General features: G+C 41.0%; 1 protein-coding gene across 1 annotated transcript in view; it reads right to left on the reverse strand.

Moving 5' to 3' along the window:
- SPON1 (spondin 1) overlaps window positions 1-23,793 on the reverse strand; it is a 314,216-nt gene that overhangs the window by 10,306 nt on the left and 280,117 nt on the right. The window contains exons 8-10 of the mRNA XM_084631647.1: window positions 7,022-7,223; window positions 1,498-1,638; window positions 199-274 (exon numbers count right to left, since the gene is read on the reverse strand). Of these exons, the coding sequence (XP_084487773.1) occupies window positions 199-274; window positions 1,498-1,638; window positions 7,022-7,223 (419 nt within the window). The remainder of the gene's footprint in view (window positions 1-198; window positions 275-1,497; window positions 1,639-7,021; window positions 7,224-23,793) is intronic.

Here is a 23,793-nt window from a genome sequence, read left to right on the forward strand (position 1 = left end):
GGACAACTGTTGCCAAACTTCTGTGGGCACCACGGTGGTTCTGTGCAGGATGCCAGGCCAAAAAGCCGCAACAGAAAGAATGGAAAACTGCATCACTGTGACTTTCAGTGGGACTTGTGCTCTTAAGTCACTTAAGTGCTTTTGAAAACCCCACCATTGTCAAAAAAATCCACATAGCAGAACGTAATTAAAAAGTACCTTCTTCTTTCTCTTCTGGAACAAGATCTGCTACAATGTCATCTACATTATCAGGGATGATATTGCATTGCTCTCCCTGCAAGGAAAGAGTGGTAAAGATTTAAATGAGAAAAGTAATGGGAATAAACCAGTAGGTGTTGGCAGGATGTAAAACCAGTTGCTAGAAGCTACACAGTAACACAAGCAGGGTTTGTGCTCCAGTACCTTAACAGTTGTAAAACTACAGGAGTTATTTACGCTTGTATGCAGGGGTTCTAGCACAAATCCTGTAACTCACTCAATTCCAGTAAGGCTTAAATGCTGCATACACATTGTGCTGGCCTGTTTCATAGTGGGGAATTTCACCTCTAGAGAATTTAAAATATAGGCAAGAAATGGCAACTGGCTATATAGGTTGGGATTTCCAAAAGCGTATGTATACATCTAAGGAAAACAACCTGAAACGCTGATATGCGAAGAGAATGGGAAAGCTGGCTAGAAAAAATGCACAGAGAAACCTAAGTGTGAGAGTAGAGAGCAAACTAAAATGCCTGCAGTTTCAGACAGTGGCAGAAACAATATAGTTTGGGACTGCATATGCAGGGGCCTTACATCACAAAGAAGGATACGAATGGCACCTCTGAGTACTCTGGTGGTGGGGTTACATATAGAATGCAGTGTACAGTGAGCTTAATAAATTGGGAGGAATTTGGAGAAGAGCAACACCAGTGATTAAAGGTCTGCATATATTCTTTTGAGGGAAGATAAAAAAAAGTCTATGCCCAAACCATAACTAAGGACCTGCAGGTTTGAATCGGTGCTGATGTGGTTCTAAATTACAACGAAGACAAGAATATATTCAAGTGGTATAAAAAGCAGAAAGAGCAGTGATTCTTTAGGAGGATCCCCTATGAAATAACAGAGACAAATAGGATGAAACTAAGCCAAAGGAGAAGTAGCTTGAGTGTCAGGAAGCATTTCTTAACACAGGGATCCACAAGACCATGGAATAAGCTCCCATTGGAAAGTCCATCACTTGAATCATTTAACGGTTGGATGGGCAAAGAACTGGAGAACATACTGTAAGGTTCCATTCTGCATTGGCAGGGGACTAGATTATGTGACTAACCACATTAGGTTTTTCATTTCTAATCTCCATGCTTCTATGAAAAAGAAGTACTAAAATATGCAGCAGTGGACGTTTCTATCAGAATAAGGAACAGTAGATTAAAAGGGTTTCAACCGATTAAAAAAATCCATAAAATATATTTAAATTTTATTTCATCTTTACTGCTGCCTTTTAGAATTTTATATTGCTACCTTTCGTGCAATTCTCTCAATGACAACTCTGGCCACCACTGCTATAGACCCTCCTTCTGGATCATAAAAGGGACTTTGAGGGTGATCAAGGCTCGTTAGTGGTCTTATCTTCTCTTGAGGAATTGTAGGCTTGTTGGGTGACTTCAATCAGAAAGAAAGAGATACAAATATAGATTAAAAAGGAATAAAAACACATGTATTTTGAATAATAGAATTCAACACAATGTAATTCATATACAGAAGTTAGAGCTGCTTCTGAAATGTTCAATAGGAAAATATCCCTTTTCAATGGAATGCATTCTCCCATAGCAGCGACCGTCCATTATGCAGTATTTCTGTAAATCTGTGGAACTAGAACTTAACTAATAATTCTGTTCATGGTATGTGAGGTACAGTAGCACCCAGGTCACCCTACAGAACTGTGTTGGCTCTGCTGCTGTAACAGGAGAAAAATCAGTAAACACTTATTTTTGTCCTTGAAGTAAGACAGTTATTGCTCTGAATACATACAGGGAGCAGATCTCAAATGAGACCATAATGTTTTTATTTGTAGTCACTTTTCCATATGGAACTTCCCTTTAGTGTCACAAAGAAAGAGACCGAAAAGAGGAGAGAATGCATCTGTGGATGGAGAGAGACGAAACCAAAGACATCCATAGTGAAACCTCCCTCACGTCAGTGACTTTACAACAGAGATGAATTTGTCACAGCATGTTTAAAATTACAGGTAAGAAACAAACAACTCAATATTATTTCTTCAGCATATTTCAAAGCTTCGACTTGTTTTTAAGTTTTGTGATCCATAAATGACCCTTAGTAATTATTTCTTTAAAATAGTAGTGGCCAGACTGAGAACCAGAATTTGACTGGAAATCCTTGGGGGAAAAGGGCACATTGTGGGAGAGGATTTTTTTAAATTTAATTATTTGTTTCCTCTTTGTGTAGAAAGCTGGACAAACACTAGGACCCAAGCTAGACAACACATTGTTTAATTGTTTATCTTAGAGACGTATTTAAGCTATTGCATGTAAAACAAGTTCAGGACAAATGGTATGCTATGCTATTCAGTATGCTATTTCTTCTCTTGCAGATTAAGAACAAAATCCTACTCTTACTATTTGGAGCCATAGTGGGGAGGGGAAGAGAAAACAATCTTATGAACCCAATAAATTTAGAACATAAGCATTTCCCCATCCCCTAAATATTTAGGTTGCAGTTGAGAGAGACCAGGTAGGGTGAGAATATAGATCTTGAAAGCAAATCCATCCTAATTCCTTGCCCCTGACATTTTAAATGCATAATTGTAATCACTGAAGTCCTATTTTATATTACAATACATTGTAACCAACAACAGTTGAGGAGAGCAAAAGCTTTCTGAGCTTAAGTTACATTTTGAACAGCACATTAGGAGACAGATCCTCAGCTGGGTAAACAATAGCTTCATTGATGTCACTAGGGCTATGACAATTTACACCCCCGGTTCTTTATTCTAGGTACTTTATCTTTGTCTTCCTAACAAATGTCTTTGTTTTTATTACGTCATATACCAGGAGAGGGGGGAGAGGCTTCATGAACCTAAAACCGAACTCAAAAAAGTTATGAGACTAAAAACTAGGCAAAAAGTTTTTCTTTTGGAAAGCATGCTATATAAATGTGTGAGGGGCTGGGCAAAAGTATTTGGTGCCCAAACAGGCCTGCCTATTCCTATTCCAAACCTATTCTGAGTCTCTGCATGCACATTCTCATTAATTGAGCTCATATATATATATTGAATGCAAACTCACAGTTAATATAAAAATCAAACCACGATTGAATTCTTCTGTTGATCCCTAGCTAGTGTCTGATACACTTTGAAGTTTACCTGACCATGCTCAGAATGCGCTTCCAGGTCATAACTATTTCAGAACAGTGATGGTGTCTGATCTCAGAAAACAAACCAAATGGTTTGCTTTGCACATAATTGCATTGCATATTTGTCCTGCAGTCTGCCTCAAGACATGAAAAACATGGAATGGCTAAAATGGAATGGAGAACACTTTTTTTTTCCTTCTTGGACGTTTGTTTTGTTTTACATCTGAGATCAGTCAAGAGGTCAGCAATAAAAACTTTGTATGTCTGAATATTGCCATAAAAACTCGTCACTGAAATGGGTAGAGAACTAGAGCAATAGCTAGAGAAGGGGTGGAAAATTTAGTATTGACAACTGTCTTTTACATCAACTTTGTTTTCTGACAAAAACAGAAAAAGTTTGTTAAAAATGTCCACTGTACATAAAAAATGTGTTTTGGGACAGTCACAAGTCCAAAATAATTGTTATTAGCAAACACAATTCTGTTTGGAGCTAGAGAGTAAAATAAGGCATTATTTTAACTGTGTGAATTCTCAGGGAACATTCATCAACCTAATCACTTTTGGGGAATTTACAACATAAATATGAGCATCGTTAGTTACTTGTATTATGGTAATGCCTAGAAGTCCCAGCTGAGATTAGGGACCCATTGTGCTAGGAACCATACAAACGTATAGTGAGAGACATAACTAATAAAAGGCAAGATGAAAAGAACAAGATCTTTAGATCTTCACCTGTATGCACTACTTTAATTACAAATTGCTTTAATTCTTTATATTAAATAGCACTAGCTTTTATAAATTATTAATCTATTTTTTGTCCTGATCCCTTTTTATACCAGAAGCCCAGGGTTTTGGAGTTAGTGGATTTCATGAATGGTGTCATATTTTACTGTTGGAGGATGAGTATAGTTAGCAGCCAGGTGGCAGGAGAGGCACATTTCATGTCAGCAACTGATGAGTGAACGTAATCTCCTGATTGCTTTGCTTTACCACAGAAGACAGGAATCTTCCACTCGATGCATACATTATTTTTGCTTGTTTGTTTCTTTCAAAGCAGATTTACTGTATTGCAAACATAACCATGCAGGGGACAGTGTAAGAACAGAAGAGCTGCAGCTGAAAAATAATTCTGGTGATAAATGGAAAGGCAGGTCTGTGGAGGCACAAACATATAGGAATCAACCAAAAATCTCAACGGCATTTTCTCTCTGTGCAGTTACTCATGATCATTTAGGTAGCTGTAGTGTGATCACTCCACAACAGGATATCTGAGTCAGCTAAAACTTCAATTCTTTTGGTCCCCTACAATTCTGTTCACATATTTCTCAAGAATCTTATCTCGTCCACGCACTGAGGTGCACAAGTTCTTGTCCCCAATCATAATTTCTTTGCAAACCTTTAGGATGGTTCTTTATTCTATGTGCCTTCCCCCATGCTGTTGTTTTCTTTTTATTTCCTCCTTTTCCAAGAATTTTATCTGTTTTTGTAGCTACCTGTCTTTGCTACTGGAGCATAAAACTTTCTGGGAGATGTGGTTGGTTTTTGCTCAGCTTTTGTTGGCTGAGTCTATATGTTTAGCTCCATACACCATCCCAAGGATCACACAGATGCTGCACACTGTTCTCTTATATATCCATAGCTTGATATAGAGTAATTATTTCCTTGCTGGTACAGATTTTGTAACAGATAAGAAAATAAGAACGGCCATACTAGACCCTACAGGCTAGACTAGGCCATACAGACCAATGGTCCATCTAGCCCAATATCCTGTCTTCCAACAGTGGCCCATGCCACATGCTTCAGAGAGAATGAAAAGAACAGGACAATTATCATGTGATCCATCTTCTGTTGTGCAGTCCCAGGTTCTGGCAGTCAAAGGTTTAAGAATACCCACAGCATGGGGTCGTATCCCTGACCATCTTGGCTAATAGCCATTGACAAGCCTATTCCCCAGGAACTGATATAATTCTTTTTTGAACCAAGTTATACTTTTGGCCTTCAGAACATACCCTGGCAACAAGTTCCACAGATTGGCTATGCGTTATATGAAGAATTACTTCCTTATATTTGTTTATACTTGCTGCCTATTAATTTCATTGCATGACCCCTAGTTCTTGTGTTATGTAAAGAGGTAAATAAACCTTCCTTAGTCACTTTCTTCACACCATTCACGATTTTATAGTTGTCTATCATATCCTCCCTCAGTCTCTTTTCTAATTTAAAGTCCCAGTCTTTTAAATCTCTCCTTATATGTAAGCTGTCCCATACCCATAATCATTTTTGTTGCCCTTCTTTGTACTTTTTCCAATTCTCATTGTTTTTTTGTTTTGTTTTGTTTTTGAGATGGGATGACCAGAACTGCAAGCAGTATTCCAGGTGTGGGCTTACTATGGATTTATATAGTGGTATTGTGATATTTTCTGTCTTATTATCTATCCCTTTCCTAATGGCTCCTAATATTGTGTTAGCTTCTTGACTACCGCTGCACATGGAGCAAATGTTTCAGAAACCTATCGATGATGACTCCAAGATCTCTTGTTTGAATGGTAGCAGCTAATTCAGACCCCGTCATTTTGTATTTATAGTTGGAATTGTTTTCTAATGTGCATGACTTTGCATTTATCAACACTGAGTTTCATCTGCCATTTTTTTGCCCAGTCACCCAGTTTTGTGAGATCCCTTTGTAACTATTCAGTCAGCTTTAGACTTAAGTATATTGATTAATTTTGTATTGTCTGTGAACTTTGCCACCTCACTGTTTACCCCCTTTTCCAGATCGTTCCCCAACATATCGTTTTCATCTGTGCGTCTGATAATACTGTAATTTACTATAGTTTCAACCAATTTTCCTGGTACTGAAGTTAGATTTACCAATCTGTAATTGCCAGGATCACCTCTGGAGCCTTTTTACAGTTAGGCATTACATTAGCTATTCTCCAGTCATCTGGTACAGATGCTGATTTAAACAGTAAGTTACATAACAGTTAACAGTTCTGCAGTTTCACATTTGAGTTCCTTCAGAACTTTTGGGTGAATACCACCTGGTCCTTGTGACTTATTACTGCTTAATTTATCATTTTGTTCCAAAATCTTTTGGTTCAGGTGTGTGGCTCTCCCTCGTGTCCTCTGCAGTGAAGATTGATGCAAATAATTCATTTAGGTTCTCCACAACAACCTTGTCTTCCTTGAGTGCTCCTTTAGTGCCTCAATCATCTCAATCAGCCCCACTGATTGTTTGGCGGGCTTCCTCTAGCCAAGGAATTGCTTTGGTCACCCAATGTTATTCTGTGTCCCAATATAATTGAGTTAAACTAGCACCCTGGGATTTTTGATGGCACATGGGTTAGTGTTAACACTTGTTGGGAAACTGAGTACTTATCTGTACCTAATTTTTAGTAACCTAAGTTCATTTTTCTTCAGAGAGCGGGGTCATCAGTGCACAACAATGTCACAAGAAGCATCTAAGAGCTCAGACTGGGGAAATCAGGCACAATAAAAGACAACAATTGCTACCAATGTCTGTTCCAATTGCCTTTCATTTTCCTATGAAAGGAATGATTTGCCAAATATTAAGAGGTTTTCACAAGTTGTGGATTATGAGCTTTCACTCTTAACAGCTATGTTAATTAAGGTAGAGCTTATGTTTTAAAGCCATTACAAGTATTACAACTACCTCATAGGTAACCCCACTGTCGGTACCAGCATCCCAGGGTATCAGATCCTGAACAACTTTCTGAACCCAGCCACAATCCTTGGTACAGAGGTCTTCGGCTGACAGGCCTACATTCCAATCAGGACTGGGGCCTAGCATGGTAAGGAAAGACATCAGGTGACGAGTCCTGTCCACAGAAAATTCAGCAGAGGGAGCAGCTCTCCTGCAAATAAGAAACAGGAAGATAAAGTTAACCGCTCAAGTAAAGTTTGCTATTTGAGCAGCAATGAGATTTGTTTAAATGGAGAAAAAATTAGTCAGCTCAGACACAACATGTATTTGAAATCTAGAGATAAACAGAGAGATGTGATAGGGTGAAGGCACAACCCAACTCTCATAAACTGTATCCTTTTCAGCAGTGAGACAGCCTTTGTGTATTATATAATGAAATGGCTCTTACTTCATTCAAGCATGTTTATGGTTTATTGTGTCTCAGTGGCTTGGAATTAAGAGTTGTGGCAAGTGTCCTTACTTCATAGTCATGTAACAAAAAAGCCTTGTCAATATGTTCTCATATACCATAACAAATTAAAAACTTCAAGCAACATAGTAGGAAGTACCATGAAGTAATATTCATTTTTGACTGTCAGGATATTTTTAATCAGCAATGCATTGTAGCTTCAATTTAAAAAGTGTCTAGAATTTGCAACTTAAAAAAATTATCATTAGTTAGATTTTCGTGCTCATGTGAGTGATTAACAGCACTGGCTAGACCAAGAGAATAATGCAGCCAGGCATTGTGCAAGTTTCTACTAATATACATCAGTGATGATGTGCAAGCACCCCTACTTGTCCAATACTTGCCAAAGATTCTCTCAAGGAGAGACTGTTAATTATGTGGTGCTTTGTGCTGTAGACCAATAACTATCAAATTCCTATTCAACTGGAAACTAAAACCAAATCTGAGCCAAAATCTCCATTCACATGTAAAACACTAGAATATTAACTCATTTTGTCATCTTTCCTATGAACAGCAACTGCTAGGTTACTTTACATATAATTAGGGCTGTCAATTAATCACAGTTAGCTCACACAATTAACTCAAAAAAATTAATCACGATTAATCACACTGTTAAACAATAGAATACCAGTTGAAATGTATTAAATATTTTTGGATGTTTTTCTACATTTTCAAATATATTGATTTCAATTACAGCATGGAATACAAAGTGTACAGTGCTCATTTTATATTTTTTTATTACAAATATTTGCACTGTAAACATCAGAAAAATAAATAGTATCTTTCAATGCACCTCATACAAGTACTGTAGTGTAATCTCTTTACTGTGAAAGAGTAACTTACAAATGTAGATTTTTTTGTAACATAACTGAACTCAGAAACAAAACAGTGTAAAACTTTAAAGCCTACAAGTCCACTCAGTTCTACTTCTTGTTCAGCCAATTGCTAAGCCCTGGTCTACACTAGGAGTTTAGGTCGAATTTAGCAGCATTAAATCGATGTAAACATGCACCCGTCCACACAATGAAGCCCTTTTTTTTTTTTGACTTAAAGGGCTCTTAAAATTGATTTCCTTAATCCACCTCTGACAAGTGGATGAGCGCTCAAATTGGCCTTGCCAGGTTGAATTTGGGGTACTGTGGATGCAATTAGACGGTATTGGCCTCCGGGAGCTATCCCAGAGTGCTCTATTGGGACTGCTCTGGACAGCACTCTCAACTCAGATGCACTGGCCAGGTAGACAGGAAAAGGCTCACGAACTTTTGAATTTCAATTTCCTATTTGCATGGTCACCTGCAGCTTGCCACGGCGGCCAGAGCTCATCAGCAGAGGTGACCATGATGGAGTCCCAGAATCGCAAAAGAGCTCCAGCATGGACCGAATGGGAGGTACGGGATCTGATCGCTGTATGGGGAGAGGAATCCATGCTATCAGAACTCCGTTCCAGTTTTCGAAATGCCAAAACATTTGTCAAAATCTCAAGGGCATGAAGGACAGAGGCTATAACAGGGACCTGAAGCAATGCCATGTGAAACTTAAGGAGCTGAGACAAGCCTACCAGAAAACCAGAGAGGCAAACGGCCGCTCCGGGTCAGAGCCCCAAACATGCTGCTTCTATGATGAGCTGCATGCCATTTTAGGGGGTTCAGCCACCACTACCCCAGCCGTGTTGTTTGACTCCTTCAATGGAGATGGAGGCAACACAGAGGCAGGTTTTTGGGACGAGGAAGATGATGATGATGAAGTTGTAGTTAGCTCACAACAAGCAAGCGGAGAAACCGGTTTTCCCGACAGCCAGGAACTGTTTCTCACCCTGGACCTGGAGGCAGTCCCCCCCGGACCCACCCAAGACTGCCTCCCGGACCCGCCATGGGAAAAAAGGGACCTCTGGTGAGTGTACCTTTTAAAATAGTATACATGGTTTAAAAGCAAGCATGTTTAATGATTAATTTGCCCTGGCATTTGCGGCTCTCCTGGATGTACTCCCAAAGCCTTTGCAAAAGGTTTCTGGGGAGGGCAGCCTTATTCCGTCCACGATGGTAGGACACTTTACCACACCAGGCCAGTAGCACGTACTCGGGAATCATTGTAGAACAAAGCATTGCAGTGTATGTTTGCTGGCATTCAAACAACATCCGTTTTTTATCTCTCTGTGTTACCCTCAGGAGAGTGATATCATTCATGGTCACCTGGTTGAAATAGGGTGCTTTTCTTAAGGGGACATGCAGAGGTGCCCGTTCCTGCTGGGCTGTTTGCCTGTGGCTGAACAGAAATGTTCCCCGCTGTTAGCCGGGGGGAGTGGGGGGGGATGAGGGGCGGCAAAATGCGACCTTGGAACGAAAGCACATGTGCTGTGTATGTAATGTTAACAGCAAGGTTTACCGTGAAAGAGTGTAGCCATTGTTCTAGAAAATGTGTCTTTTTAAATACCACTGCCTCTTTTTTTTTTCCTCCACCAGCTGCATGTGTTTCAATGATCACAGGATCTTCTCCTTCCCAGAGGCTAGTGAAGATTAGAAGGTGAAAAAAACGCACTCGTGATGAAATGTTCTCTGAGCTCATGGTGTCCTCCCACACTGACATAGCACAGATGACTGCGTGGAGGCAGACAATGTCAGAGTGCAGGAAAGCACAATATGATCGGGAGGAGAGGTGGCGGGCTGAAGAGAGTAAGTGGAGGGCTGAAGAGAGGGCTGAAGCTCAAATGTGGCGGCAGCGTGATGAGAGGAGGCAGGATTCAATGCTGAGGCTGCTGGAGGATCAAACCAATATGCTCCAGCACATAATTGAGCTGCAGGAAAGGCAGCAGGAGCACAGACTGCTGCTACAGCCCCTGTGTAACCAACCACCCTCCTCTCCAAGTTCCATAGCCTCCTCACCCAGACACCCAAGAACGCGGTGGGGGGGCCTCCGGTCACCCAGCCACTCCACCCCAGAGGACTGCCCAAGCAACAGAAGGCTGGCATTCAATAAGTTTTAAACTTTTAAAGTGCTGTGTGGCCTTGTCCTTCCCTCCTCCACCACCCCTCCTGGTGCTTCTCTCCTCCACCACCCCTCCTGGGCTACCTTGGTAGTTATCCCCCTGTTTGTGTGATGAATGAATAAAGAATGCATGAATATGAAGCAACAATGACTTTATTGCCTCTGCAAGCGGTGATCGAAGGGAGGAGGGGAGGGTGGTTAGCTTACAGGGAAGTAGAGTGAACCAAGGGGTGGTGGGTTTCATCATGGAGAAATAAACAGAACTTTGACACCGTAGCCTGGCCAGTCATGAAACTGGTTTTCAAAGCTTCTCTGATGCGCACCGCACCCTCCTGTGCTCTTCTAACTGCCCTGGTGTCTGGCTGTGCAAAACTGTGCAAAACCAGCACAGCAGCCAGGCGATTTGACTCAACCTCCCACCCCGCCATAAACATCTCCCCCTTACTCTCACAGAGATTGTGGCGCGCACAGCAAGCAGTAATAACAGCGGGAATATTGGTTTCACTGAGGTCTAACCGAGTCAGTAAACTGCGCCAGCGCGCTTTTAAACGTGCAAATGCACATTCTACCACCATTCTGCACTTGCTCAGTCTGTACTTGAACAGCTCCTGACTACTGTCCAGGCTGCCTGTGTATGGCTTCATGAGCCATGGCATTAAGGGGTAGGCTGGGTCCCCAAGGATAACTATAGGCATTTCAACGTCCCCAGTGGTAATTTTCTGGTCTGGGAATAAAGTCCCTTCTTGCAGCTTTTGAAACAGACCAGAGTTCCTGAAGATGCGAGCGTCATGTACCTTTCCCGGTCATCCCACGTTGATGTTGGTGAAATGTCCCTTGTGATCCACCAGTGCTTCTAGCACTATCGAAAAGTACCCCTTGCGGTTTATGTACTCGCTGGCTTGGTGCTCCGGTGCCAAGATAGGAACATGGGTTCCGTCTATGGCCCCACCACAGTTAGGGAATCCCATTGCAGCAAAGCCATCCACTATGACCTGCACATTTCCCAGGGTCACTACCCTTGATATCAGCAGATCTTTGATTGCGTTGGCTACTTGCATCACAGCAGCCCCCACAGTAGATTTGCCCACTCCAAATTGATTCCTAACTGACCGGTAGCTGTCTGGCGTTGCACGTTTCCACAGGGCTATTGCCACTCGCTTCTCAACTGTGAGGGTTGCTCTCATCTTGCTATTCTTGCGCCTCAGGGCAGGGGAAAGCAAGTCACAAAGTTCCATGAAAGTGCCCTTACGCATGCGAAAGTTTCACAACCACTGGGAATCGTCCCAGACGCACAACACTATGCGGTGCCACCAGTCTGTGCTTGTTTCCCGAGCCCAGAATTGGCGTTCCACTGCATGAACCTGGCCCATTAGCACCATGATGCCCACATTGCCAGGGCCCCTGCTTTGAGAGAAGTCTGTATCCATGTCCTCATCACTCATGTCACCGCGCTGACATCGCCTACTCGCCCGGTATCGCTTTACCAGGTTCTGGTGCTGCATATACTGCTGGATAATGCATGTGGTGTTTAATGTGCTCCTAATTGCCAAAGTGATCTGAGCGGGCTCCATGCTTGCCGTGGTGTGGCGTCTGCACAGAAAAAAGGCGTGGAACGATTGTCTGACGTTGCCCTGACGAGATGGCTTACAGGGTTGGCTTACAGGGAATTAAAATCAACAAACGGGGTGGCTTTGTGAGAAACTGAATGGCCCTCTCAAGGATAGAACTCAAAACCTCAAGGATAGAACTCAAAACTGGGTTTGGCAGGCCATTGATTTCACAGAGGGAAGAAGGGAGGGAGGAGAAAATGAATACAAAACAAATCTGGTCTATTTCTTGTTTTGAGCCACTTCATCTATCTTTATACATCTTGCTGGCAGCAGACCATGCAGTACAACCGCTAGCCATCATCGTCTCCTGGGTGCTCGGCAGAAGACGGTGCACTATGACGACTAGCCATCATCTTCTGCTAGCTGCAGGTTAAAGGACAGTGCACTGCCGGTAGGACTCAATTGCCACGAGACAAAACAAGGGAAATGACCTGGCTGAGTCACTCCCATGTTTGCCCAGGACTACGTTGATGACGGCTACCAGTTAAAAGAGCACCCAGGACTACGTTGATGACGGCTACCAGTCATACGGCACTGTCTGCTGCCAAAAGGCAATAAAGTGCTGCTGTGTAGCAATGCAGTACCTCGTCTGCCAGCACCCAGGAGACATACGGAGACAGTTAGCTGAGCGGGCTCCATGCTTGCCGTAGTATGGCGTCTGCACAGGTAACTCAAGAAAAAAGGCGCAAAACGATTGTCTGCCCTTGCTTTCATGGAGGGAGGGAGGGAACGGGGGCCTGACGATATGTACCCAGAACCACCCGCCACAATATTTTAGCCCCATCAGGGACTGGGATTTCTACCCAGAATTCAGATGAGCAGCGGAGATTGCGGGAACTGTGAGATAGCCACCCACAGTGCAATGCTCCAGAAGTTGATGGTTGCCTCGGTACACACTCCGCCGACTACATGCACTTAGAGCACTTGTGTGGGGACACACACAATCAACTGTATAAAACCGCTTTTTACAAAACCGACTTCTATAAATTCGACCTAATTTCGTAGTGTAGTCATACCCTAAGACAAACAAGTTTGTTTACATTTACAGGAGATACTGCTGACTGCTTCTTATTTACAATGTCACCTGAAAGTGAGAAAAGATGTTCGCATGGCACTTTTGTAGCTGACATTGCAAGGTATTTATATGCCAGATATGCAAAACATTCATATGTCCCTTCATGCTTCAGCCACCATTCCAGAGGACATGCTTCCATCCTGATGATGCTCATTAAAAAACTAATGCATTAATTAAATTTGTGACTGAACTTCTTAGGGGGAGAACTGTATGGCTCCTGTTCTGTTTTACCTGCATTCTGCCATATATTTCATGTTATAGCAGTCTCGGATGATGACCCAGCACATGTTCATTTTAAGAACACTTTCACAGCAGATTTGACAAAACACAAAGGGTAACAATGTGAGATTTATAAGGATAGGTACAGCACTCGACCCAAGGTTTAAGAATCTGAAGTGCCTTCCAAAATCTGAGAGGGAGGAGGTATAGAGAATGTTTTCAATGTCTTAAAAGAGCAACACTCCGATGTGGAAACTACAGAACCCGAACCACCAAAAAAGAAAATCAACCTGCTGCGGGTGGCATCTGACTCAGATGATGAAAATGAACATGCGTGGGTCTGCTCTGCTTTGGATCGTTATCGAGCAGAACCCATCATGGGCATGAATGCATGTCTTCTGGAATGGTGGTTGAAGCATGAAGAGACATATGAATCTTTGGTGCATCTAGCACGTAAATATGTTGTGATGCCAGCTGCAACAGTGCCATGCAAATGCCTGTTCTCACTTTCAGGTAACATTGTAAACAAGACATGGGCAGCATTATCTCCTGAAAATTGTAACCAAACTTGTTTGTCTGAGCGATTGGCTGAAGTAGGACTGAGTGGACTTGTAGGTTCTAAAGTTTTACATTTTTATTTTTGAACGCAGTTATTTTTTGTACATATTTCTACATTTGTAAGTTCAACTTTCATTATAAAGTGATTGCACTGCAGTACTTGTATTAGTACTTGTAATTGAAATGTACTATTTCTTTTGTTTTTTACAGTGCAAATATTTGTAATAAAAATAAATATAAAGTGAGCACTGTACACTTTGTATTGTGTTGTAATTGAAATTAATATATTTGAAAATGTAGAAAACACCCAAAAATATTTAAATAAATGGTATTATATTATTGTTTAACCGTGCGATTAATAGTGCAATTAATCACGTGATTAATTTTTTTCTTGCTCATTACTATGACTCAAATCTGGCAATTCTAGTCAGTGAAAACTTTCTGACATCAGCAGAGGGGATTCCTTTTGTTACATGCTTGAGATCAAGGCAGACTCTTCATTTTCTTTCACTCCTATACCAAAGCAATCTCTGTTTGATGGGCATTTGAAGATTACAAGATATTTTTGCTCTAATTCTTGCTACTCTTCTTCAGCCTGCCTTTTCTGGGTCATTGCATTTCTTCCCCAGTCAGTGGAAGTTTACTTTTTCCATTGGTGCTCTTATCACTGAAAAAAATGTAGTGACTAATTTGCATATTTCTCCTAAATTTTACCGTGGCTCCTAGAACTCCTAGTACATTAAGAATCGTAACAGACCAAATACATTTTTCTCTATTACTTTTCCTTAAGTATATATGGTTCAGAACTCAAGTTTCAAACTTGATTGCCCACGTTAGGGTGCCCAGTTCCCCATTTGAGAACCCAATAACAGATAGAGGTGGCCTAACATAAGAAGAGGGCTCCAAAGTTTCTTTACCTCAAGAAAATTAACAGTAATGTGTTTGGTTTTGGTTGTTCTTAGTCCTGAGCGCATAGAGCTATTCCTATGCTGTTCATATGCTTTATGGTATAAAGTGTTTATTGGATTTTCTTATAGACCCCAAATAGAAAACTTTCCAACTGTTTGGTGAAATATCTGAGTGCTTTATTAAGGGGTGGATTCATATGACCTGACTCTTGTTAGGTACCACTCTAGATCGAATAGTACCTTAAAAGAAAAGTCAATGTGAGGAAATGTATCACAATCTGATCTGAATGAAATATTTCTGATAAAACATACCTGTAAGTCGTACAGGAGCAATCACTCCTAAACAACCTGCCAATTGCCATGGATAACTAATGACTGTTATCTGCGTATCAGAAACACCTCAATTTTCCCTATCAGAATTATGGTGAATACTGTGATAATTGAGGTAACCTTATCTACTGCGTTTATCTAGGGCAAAATTAATCAGTTTTAAAGGAAAGCACTATACAGTATAAATAATGAATATATGGCCATTTTGTGCACAGTCACAATATGAAACTTGTCATCTTGTCTTTGGCTTTCTTTCATTTCAGGTCCTGATGGAGGCATTCACACACATGCCCTTCAGACTCAGACAACAATGAGAAGTAGACTCTGTCCTAGTGGTTGAAGACAGATGATTAGAAATCCACAACAAAGGATATTTCAGACACATTTTGATGGAAACCTTTTGTAAATTGCTATTCCCTGTTATAAGTTCATGGCAGTAGAGTTGGATCTTTGTTTGAATCCACTGTTAGAAAAGTAAATATTAATCATGTTCTCAAAATAATATAAAGTCAATCAACTGCACATTTGAGACTAACTAAATCAATATTGAACCTGTTTATAAGTCTTTGTGAACACTTTGCTAGTAAGATATTTGCTCTTTTCGTACAGATTTCTGTTATTTCACACATACTGTATAATATTGTTTAATAATAATATTTGGCACTTCATCTTCAAAGCCCTTTGCAAACATTAATTATGCCTTAGCTCCCTGGGCGATGGTGTATACCTTGGAGGATTAGTATCAAAGAACAGGAATTGTGAAGATGACATAAAATGAAGAATCTAGCTAGCTGCTACTGTGTGTGGAAAACTCTGCAAGATCTGGAAGGCTAATGACACTGAGATAAAAAGAAAAAAAAATCAGTTTAGATGAGACAACTGTCATGCCTACACTTTTGAACAGGCTGGAATGCTGGAATATGAGGAAACACAATGAACAAAAGATTTCAACTGCAGACATGAACTGGCTGAGGGGCATACTGATTGTTTCAAGACTGCAGAAAATAAAAAAAGAAGTGATAATGTAACCCACACACCACCTGATGTGGTGGTCTGTCCCATCTAGTGGCACAGAGACCACTTAGAGATTAATGGCTTTTAGCTCATGCGGTAGAGGCTTATGCACTAAACTCCAGAGGGCCCCAGGTTCGATTCTGCCCACCGACGACTGGGGTTTGTGGTGTTACAATAAGAAAATGGCTAGGGCACGAAATAATGCTAATACAGAAGATTCAAGAAAGATGACTATGATGGTTTGGATATGCCAAGAATGGACTTGGGAAGGATGCCATACCTGGCGATACATACTAGACCATAAGGATCTAGTAATAGAGGAAAACTGAAGAGGTGTTGGATAGACACAGTGAAGAATGACACAGAACAAAAAGGTTTCAAGTTTAAAAAGCCAGAAAGCTGGTACAAGACGGAAAGTGGTGGACAGACTTCATTTGTCCCACTATCACTGTTGAGAGAATGGCCACGAATCAAAGTAGTAGTAGGTAAGTAGCTATTATGCCCATTTTATAGGCAAAGAGGTTGGTGCCTTTTACCACCACACTTTTCAGAAAACAGCTGATAAATTCCATTGTACAATATCATGTAAGGTTGATCATTTATTATTTGCTTTTATACACAGAGTGTGGTGCTAACTCCTTCCCTGACATTCTTGTATTTAATTGCACAGGATGTAAGTTCTCCATATTAGAGCTAGGCAAATTTTGGTTTTGGACAAATAGCTTTTTCACAAAAAAATGCAATTTTGGGTTGCCTGAAACTGTTAGTGAATTCAGGTCAAATTCAGCAAATTTTGTTTTCCATTTTTTTCTGGCAAAAACAATTTCCAAAAAAGTTAAAAAGTTTTGACTTTTTGTTTTGAAACCAATCCTTTTGAAATGTAGCTAAATTCAACTAAACAAACAAACAAAGGGTAAAAAACACTTCTCAAACCAAAACAAACTTGTTTGGGGTCAAACAAAATGTTTTGTTAAGCCCTAAATAATTTTTTCCCCCCTGTTTGGCTACCAAACTGAAAAATCACTTATTCTTCCAGCTCTACTGCATAGTCCAATGTCAGTTACCACAACGTATCTGCCCAGAACGTAAACCAGAGCAGAATCTGGCCCACACTGTGTATGAGAATATAAGACATGACTAAGCAAGCTACCAGGATAGGTCATGTTATAGCTGATAGTTATTTTCTGAACAGTCTGATGGTGAGGGAAGTCCTAGGTTTTAATCCTGGCTGTGCCACTGATTTGTTGCATTGCATTGAGTAAATCACTGTAAATTACTGTTATCCATAGAACAATTTAGCCCTATAACAAAGAAATACTTTCTCTGTCCACTCTTGCTGTCAGATTAGTTTGGCTGTCCTTTTGATTTAATTCTAGAAATTATCATGTAATTAGCACATTGATATATTGCATTAATGTGAATGTTGTACACAAAACCACACCCACAAATTATTGCAGTGACTACTCTGTCCCAAGCGTACAGAACATAGCTCCCTGCAGAGACTACGGGACATGGCTGAGCATTTGGCTGGAGGAACTTACTCAAGGAGATTCATACACTTTAAAGCCAGTTCGCAATGAAAGACAATGCACCTAGTCTGAGATCCTGTAACATAAGGGTATGCACTGGTAGAAGTACAGAAAATGCCCTTGAATAAATATGGCACATGAGAACTAGAAATGATCCCAAACCAAAACACTTGCACTTTTGGAAAGTTTTGATCCAGATACAAATTTCATGACAAGCCCCATTATCAATGGCTCAAGCCAAACCCCTAGATATGAACACTAGACACTGGGACACAACATATCCTGATCTGAACTTTCTGGCTAAAGGCATCCCTTTGATAACACATTATCTTGGACATTTTAAAAGTTTATCATCTGAGATGCAGAATTAAAAGATTATTTTAAGTACATTATCAGACAAATTATTTGTGGAGCTTGTTCCTCTCTACTGCTAATTTTGTTATAACTGGTAGTAGAATATTCATTGCAAATTTGGACCACATTTCAATAATGTTGCCAAAGCATTCAACATTTGTACACTATTTCTAGGGCAACTGTCATTCAGAAGGGGAGGTGGGTTACTCTAAGACATGGGTAATGATCACTGTCTATGTGTAAGTGGGGGTAATGTCTCATGTTTTTAAAGTGGAAAGTTTTAAAACTTTCTACTGACCACAGAAATAAAGATTTTGTAATACTGACTAGAAACCAAATCCTTCCCCTCCACAGCATTGCCAAAACATCTGAATCCTGGCCTGAAGCATTTTCTTGTTATAGTGCTAATTATTTAGTGCATTAAAGCACACAAGTTGGAAAAAAACAAATGTTAGCTGGAACAGATCTACAAGGTAACTCAGTTGTTCATATGGGAGCAACGGTAGGACTGCTGTCTGCTTTCTAGTGCTTTAGGATTCCATTACTTCTCTTAGATGGTTGTTCCACCTTTCAAAAGATCTCATCATTTAGAAGATTTTCCCGATGGCCACCTTAAATTTACTTTATTTCACTTCACTTATGAATGTAGTCAGATGTGCCTCCATGTCTCGAAGTGAAAAGCCAACACAATTATTCACTTCACACATTTCTAAACTCTTATCCTTGCACTTCTTGGGTCTGGTAGTGTTATTCTTCAACGGATGATGACATCATTGAAAGAAGATCTTATCACATCCAGTAATATAATGTAAATGGATCATTTCACAGTAAGAATCTACCATAGTTTTAACATTAAACAATCTCTGTTAATTATGTGTTCTAAATGAATCAGATGGAACCAAAATGGTGTAATCCAGGATGTAAATGAGCTCTCCCCTGCCATCTATTGATGTGCTGAAGGAAAAGGAGCACGCTATATTTGCATAAACACATGTACTTTGCCTAGGTGACCAATTTTTGCTGTTTGGGATTAAAATTCACTTTAGACTTGAATGTAGGAGTAATGAAATGTTATCCTTATTGTATGCCTTTAAGGGGGTCACCCTAAATGAAAAGTTTCAGACTAGCAGCCGTGTTAGTCTGTATCCTTTACTTGTATCCTCACACCTTCTTGTCAACTGTCTAAATGGGCCATCTTGATTATCACTACAAAAGTTTTTTTCTCCTGCTGATAATAGCTCACCTTAACTAATTAGCCTCTCACAGTTTGTATGGCAACTTCCAACTTATCTGTCTGTGTATATATATATATATTCTTACTATATGTTCCACTGTATGCATCCGATGAAGTGCGCTGTAGCCCACGAAAGCTTACGCTCTAATAAATTTGTTAGTCTCTAAGGTGCCACAAGTACTCTTGTTTCTAAATGAAAATTTACTTGCTAAGTCAGGGGTAGTAATGCAACATCCAAGTGAAAGTCAGAGGGGGCGTAGGGACAGGTGTTCTTACCATGGATGCTGTTGAAAGAGTTCTATATACAATTGGACCCTCCTGCGCTGGTCAGACCCAGTTCAGTGTCCTTGGTTCTGCTCAGTGATTAGAGCTGAAACCACTGATGAACACATGGGGGGGGGAGGGGGAGGAAACACACGGGGACAGTGTCACAATGCAGAGAATGCAGCTGAAGTGAGGTTCCCCATTACTCGATGAAATCACTAAGAGGTGAAAACACTAAGAATTGGGCTAAGTAGTGGAACCTCAGAACATGGCATCACTGTTAGAGGCAGAGGCAGCAGAGAAGTTGATGAACAACAGTGAAGGTGACAGAAGCAAAGGCAGTAGCAAGTTACAAGTGATGGCAGAGAACCCCTGACAGCAGGAGCAGCAGAGTAATTGCTTGAGTTCCCCTTCAGGGTCATCTGTTGCTGTTTCACCATGCAAGGTGGGAAAGTGAGACAAAGGATTACTGTCCAAGATACTGTGGGGCAAGTGTTTACTTATGGTTTGCCGCCTTTTGAATCATTGTTGTGGTGTTTCTCCAAGTTAATGCAGAATTCCCACTCCCTTTTATTAAAAGTTTTCTTTTGTTATACACAGACTCAGTGCTTTTGAGTGGGGAAGTATTGCCTCTTAGAGGTGCATAGGGGTAATGTTTAATTTTTCTGGATTTCTGGGTTGGGGCTCAAGTCTTGGTGGGGGGCTCAGTTCTTTTTTGTAATGATAAGAGGAATCCTTAGAATGGATACCTAATCCAGTCCTTGTTACTTCCAACACCATCTGGCAGAAGGGTTACAAGGGGAACAGAATTTTCTTTCCACATTGATGTTAACCTTTCTCTCAGTAAAAAGCAAATATTACTCTTCCATTACCCCACCTAAGAAAAAAAAAGTAATTTCAAAAAAGTTTCCTCCAGTGAAACTTGGATCCTGTTTTGTAGTGCCCACGAAGTCAAAGGTTCAAAACTGAGTCTCACTTTCCGTGAGACACGTATACAGAGAAAGAACAAATTGCAAAGCAAGTCCAACCTCCCCGCTCCCTGATAAAGCTAGGTGACAACTTTGATTCTAAAGCTACGTCTGGGATTTCCCCCATCTGTAGTTTTCAGCAGACACAGTATTTTTCCACAGTGGGGTTGAATCTCACTGCTACTGCTGTCAATTCCTGTCACATAATGCTGCATGAAGGAAAGAAACAGATATTGCCCTGCATTCTGATTTTCTTATTCACCCTCTCCAGTCTGTTTTTTCAGCTCTCACTGTGATTTGGCCCACCACTGGCTATTGGAGTTGTGCAGTAGGTTTCCCATGCAGGGCAAGACCAGTGAACACTGTTTTTCTTCAGTTTCCAAAAACGGTTAAAAGCAACACAAAAGTGTTTTTACTTTGTGAGGTTTGCAATAGGTGATAAAACTACTGTTACTTACATCACTGAAGTAGGGAAATGGGGCAGGCACTGACAATCCAATGGAAAATCGCATTTACTCCTATGTGTACTAGCATTTACAGGGATACTACTGAGAGCTTGGTGAGGAGAAATGATTCTGAGTGTGGAGGAATCCTGAATACTGGGCAGAAATATTGAAAACAATATTATACAGGACAAAACCTGCTACACCAAAAGTATATTTTTGATGGTGGTTCTTGTTTTATTACTCTATTAGAATATGAAGGAAACAGGAGGATGAGTAGGGAACTGAAGTCTTTGGGACTGAGGGGGTACGAATTTGCTGACCGCAAACACAATAAAAAGGTGAAGCTAATAACGTTAATAGTTTTCGCATACAGTCTTGTTATTTATTGAATGCGGACAGTGTGCTCAAAGATGTACCAAACACAGATGGTGATACATCCCCCGCCTCAGGGACTTGAGAATCTAAAATAATATTACCTTTCATCTAAGCATTATGAGCAAAGTCAAAAGCGTGGCAGGTGCTTTTGCTGCAGTAATGGAGAGAAACTTGAGTCTTAAAGAACTTTAGTGATGTTGAGGTGACTATGGGTCCTTGATAATTGTCACAGCCTCCATTTTGGTTGTGGCTAAAGAATTATGCCAGTGTGAGTAAGTGGAAGAATGGGAAGGGGAGAAAGAGACGTGTAAGTTTGTTATGATAGTTGTTATTATATTGGAAAGGACTTCCAGCTCAGGTGGCAGAGTCAAATACTATTGGTTTATCTGGGGAAAACCAATGTAATGGAGTCTATGGAATGTAATCAGCTAAAAGGGGTATTTGGCAGTTTTGTAATAGCTGGCGCTGCTCCCTCTCTAGGGTTATTGACAGGGCTGGATTAAGGCATCAGCATTATAGACCAGTTCCTAGGGCCCAGCTCCTAGAATCACACGATTACATCGGAATCTGAGATTTAATTTAAACAAATGGTAAATTCTGAGCCCTCACGGATATGAAGAAAAACTTAAAAGCATGATTTGGGTGTGACTGATGCAGAGATATCCACCTGAGTGTGTGGACAGCCTGAAATAATAGCTCTGAGATATGAACTGCACCACGCATTTCTACGGGTCATTAACTCCAAGACCCATTATTTTGGGATGCTTAATCAACACCACCTCAGCAGCGGCCTGTGGGGGTGTCAGGAGCAGAAGAGTACAGTGAGCCAAGCCTTTTCTCTCCACAGCTCGGATATGCCAGCAGTCAGGCTGTGAGTACTGGGAGCCAGCCCCGCTGCCCCCACGCCCGCCCCCCCCCCGCTGATCCAGAGGCAAAAGGGCCTCTGCTGCCACCCCTGAATGGGGAGTAAGGGTCCCCATACCCCTGCCCCTCACCCTCTGTGTGGGAGTCCCTGTCACTTGCACTCCAAGTGATGAGGTGAAATCCTCATGGTGTGCGTCGTGTCCTGGCTTGCCTTCATTGGCAGAGGGAATTTTTTGCTACTCAGAAAAATTTCCCCAAGTCCCCAGGGTGGATATTTCAATGTGTTCCTGTGGGTTTGGTGTGTTTTCTCCCTTCTCTGACACATTTTTGAAAATTTTTTTACAGTGTTTACAATATAACTTTTTAACATGGTAGTTACAGGATGTAATGACAGTATTATCAAACTGATTCTAAGCATGAAGGGCTCATGGACTGTCTTGGTTTTACACAACTAGGAAATTATGTGCATCATGTCAAACAATTCACCAAAAAGAACTACCTCAGCAACACAGATAAGATACTTTAATGTGAGCTCCCAATGGCAACTTACAAGTCCCTATTACAGCACAGACTGAAACACAATACTGAAGTAACTGCTTAGATAGCCTCTAGGAAAAGAACTTGAGTAGAGCTAAATAAATCAAAGTGTCAACTCTAGTAATGCAGGTTTCAGAGTAGCAGCCGTGTTAGTCTGTATTCGCAAAAAGAAAAGGAGTACTTGTGGCACCTTAGAGACTAACCAATTTATTTGAGCATGAGCTTTCATGAGCTACAGCTCACTTCATCCACTGAATGCATCCGATGAAGTGAGCTGTAGCGCACAAAAGCTCATGCTCAGATAAATTGGTTAGTCTCTAAGGTGCCACAAGTCCTCCTTTTCTTTCCAGTAATGCAGTTGCTAGGAGACTGTACATCTAGAAGTCCTAGGCTGACTGTGCCTCTTCTCACAATACCTAACAGCTTCTTGGGAGTCGGTTAGCACACATTAGCAGTCCTCAGTAAATACCTTCTTCTGTGTCTCTTGGCAGCACACCAGCAAGCTAAAGGTGAAAGGGTTCTCCTTACCCCATGATGTATCCCCGGAGCTATCCAGTACCTGGACTAAACTATTTATAAGAAGTTTGCCTCCAGTATCCCTTGGGATGGAATTTAGAGTGAGATTAAATCTGGTGAATCATGGTATCCAGTATAAAAGCATGGCAGTAGCTACAGAAACATCACTTGGTGCTAATACAACAATATAGACACTCTTCCATTCTTCTGTAGGCGGTATGTGGGGGAATCAGCTGATCACGAGACAAGGAAAACTGCATGCCCACTGGACACTGTAAAAGAATTAACCATTATACTAGAGGCTTAGTCAACAAAACAGGTATCTTTGTACTCAAAAACGCTCGCTTCTTCAAGAGGACAGCTCCCAAGTGACTGGTTGAAAGAGGTGTTTATTCAGAGGTGTGGTTGATTTTTCACTAACACAAATGCCACGATGCATCCGATGAAGGGAGCTGTAGCTCACGGAAGCTCACGCTCAAATAAATGGGTT

The sequence above is a fragment of the Lepidochelys olivacea genome (genome assembly GCF_965140295.1).
Source record: "Lepidochelys olivacea isolate rLepOli2 genome assembly, chromosome: 6".
Lineage (NCBI taxonomy): Eukaryota > Metazoa > Chordata > Testudines > Cheloniidae > Lepidochelys > Lepidochelys olivacea.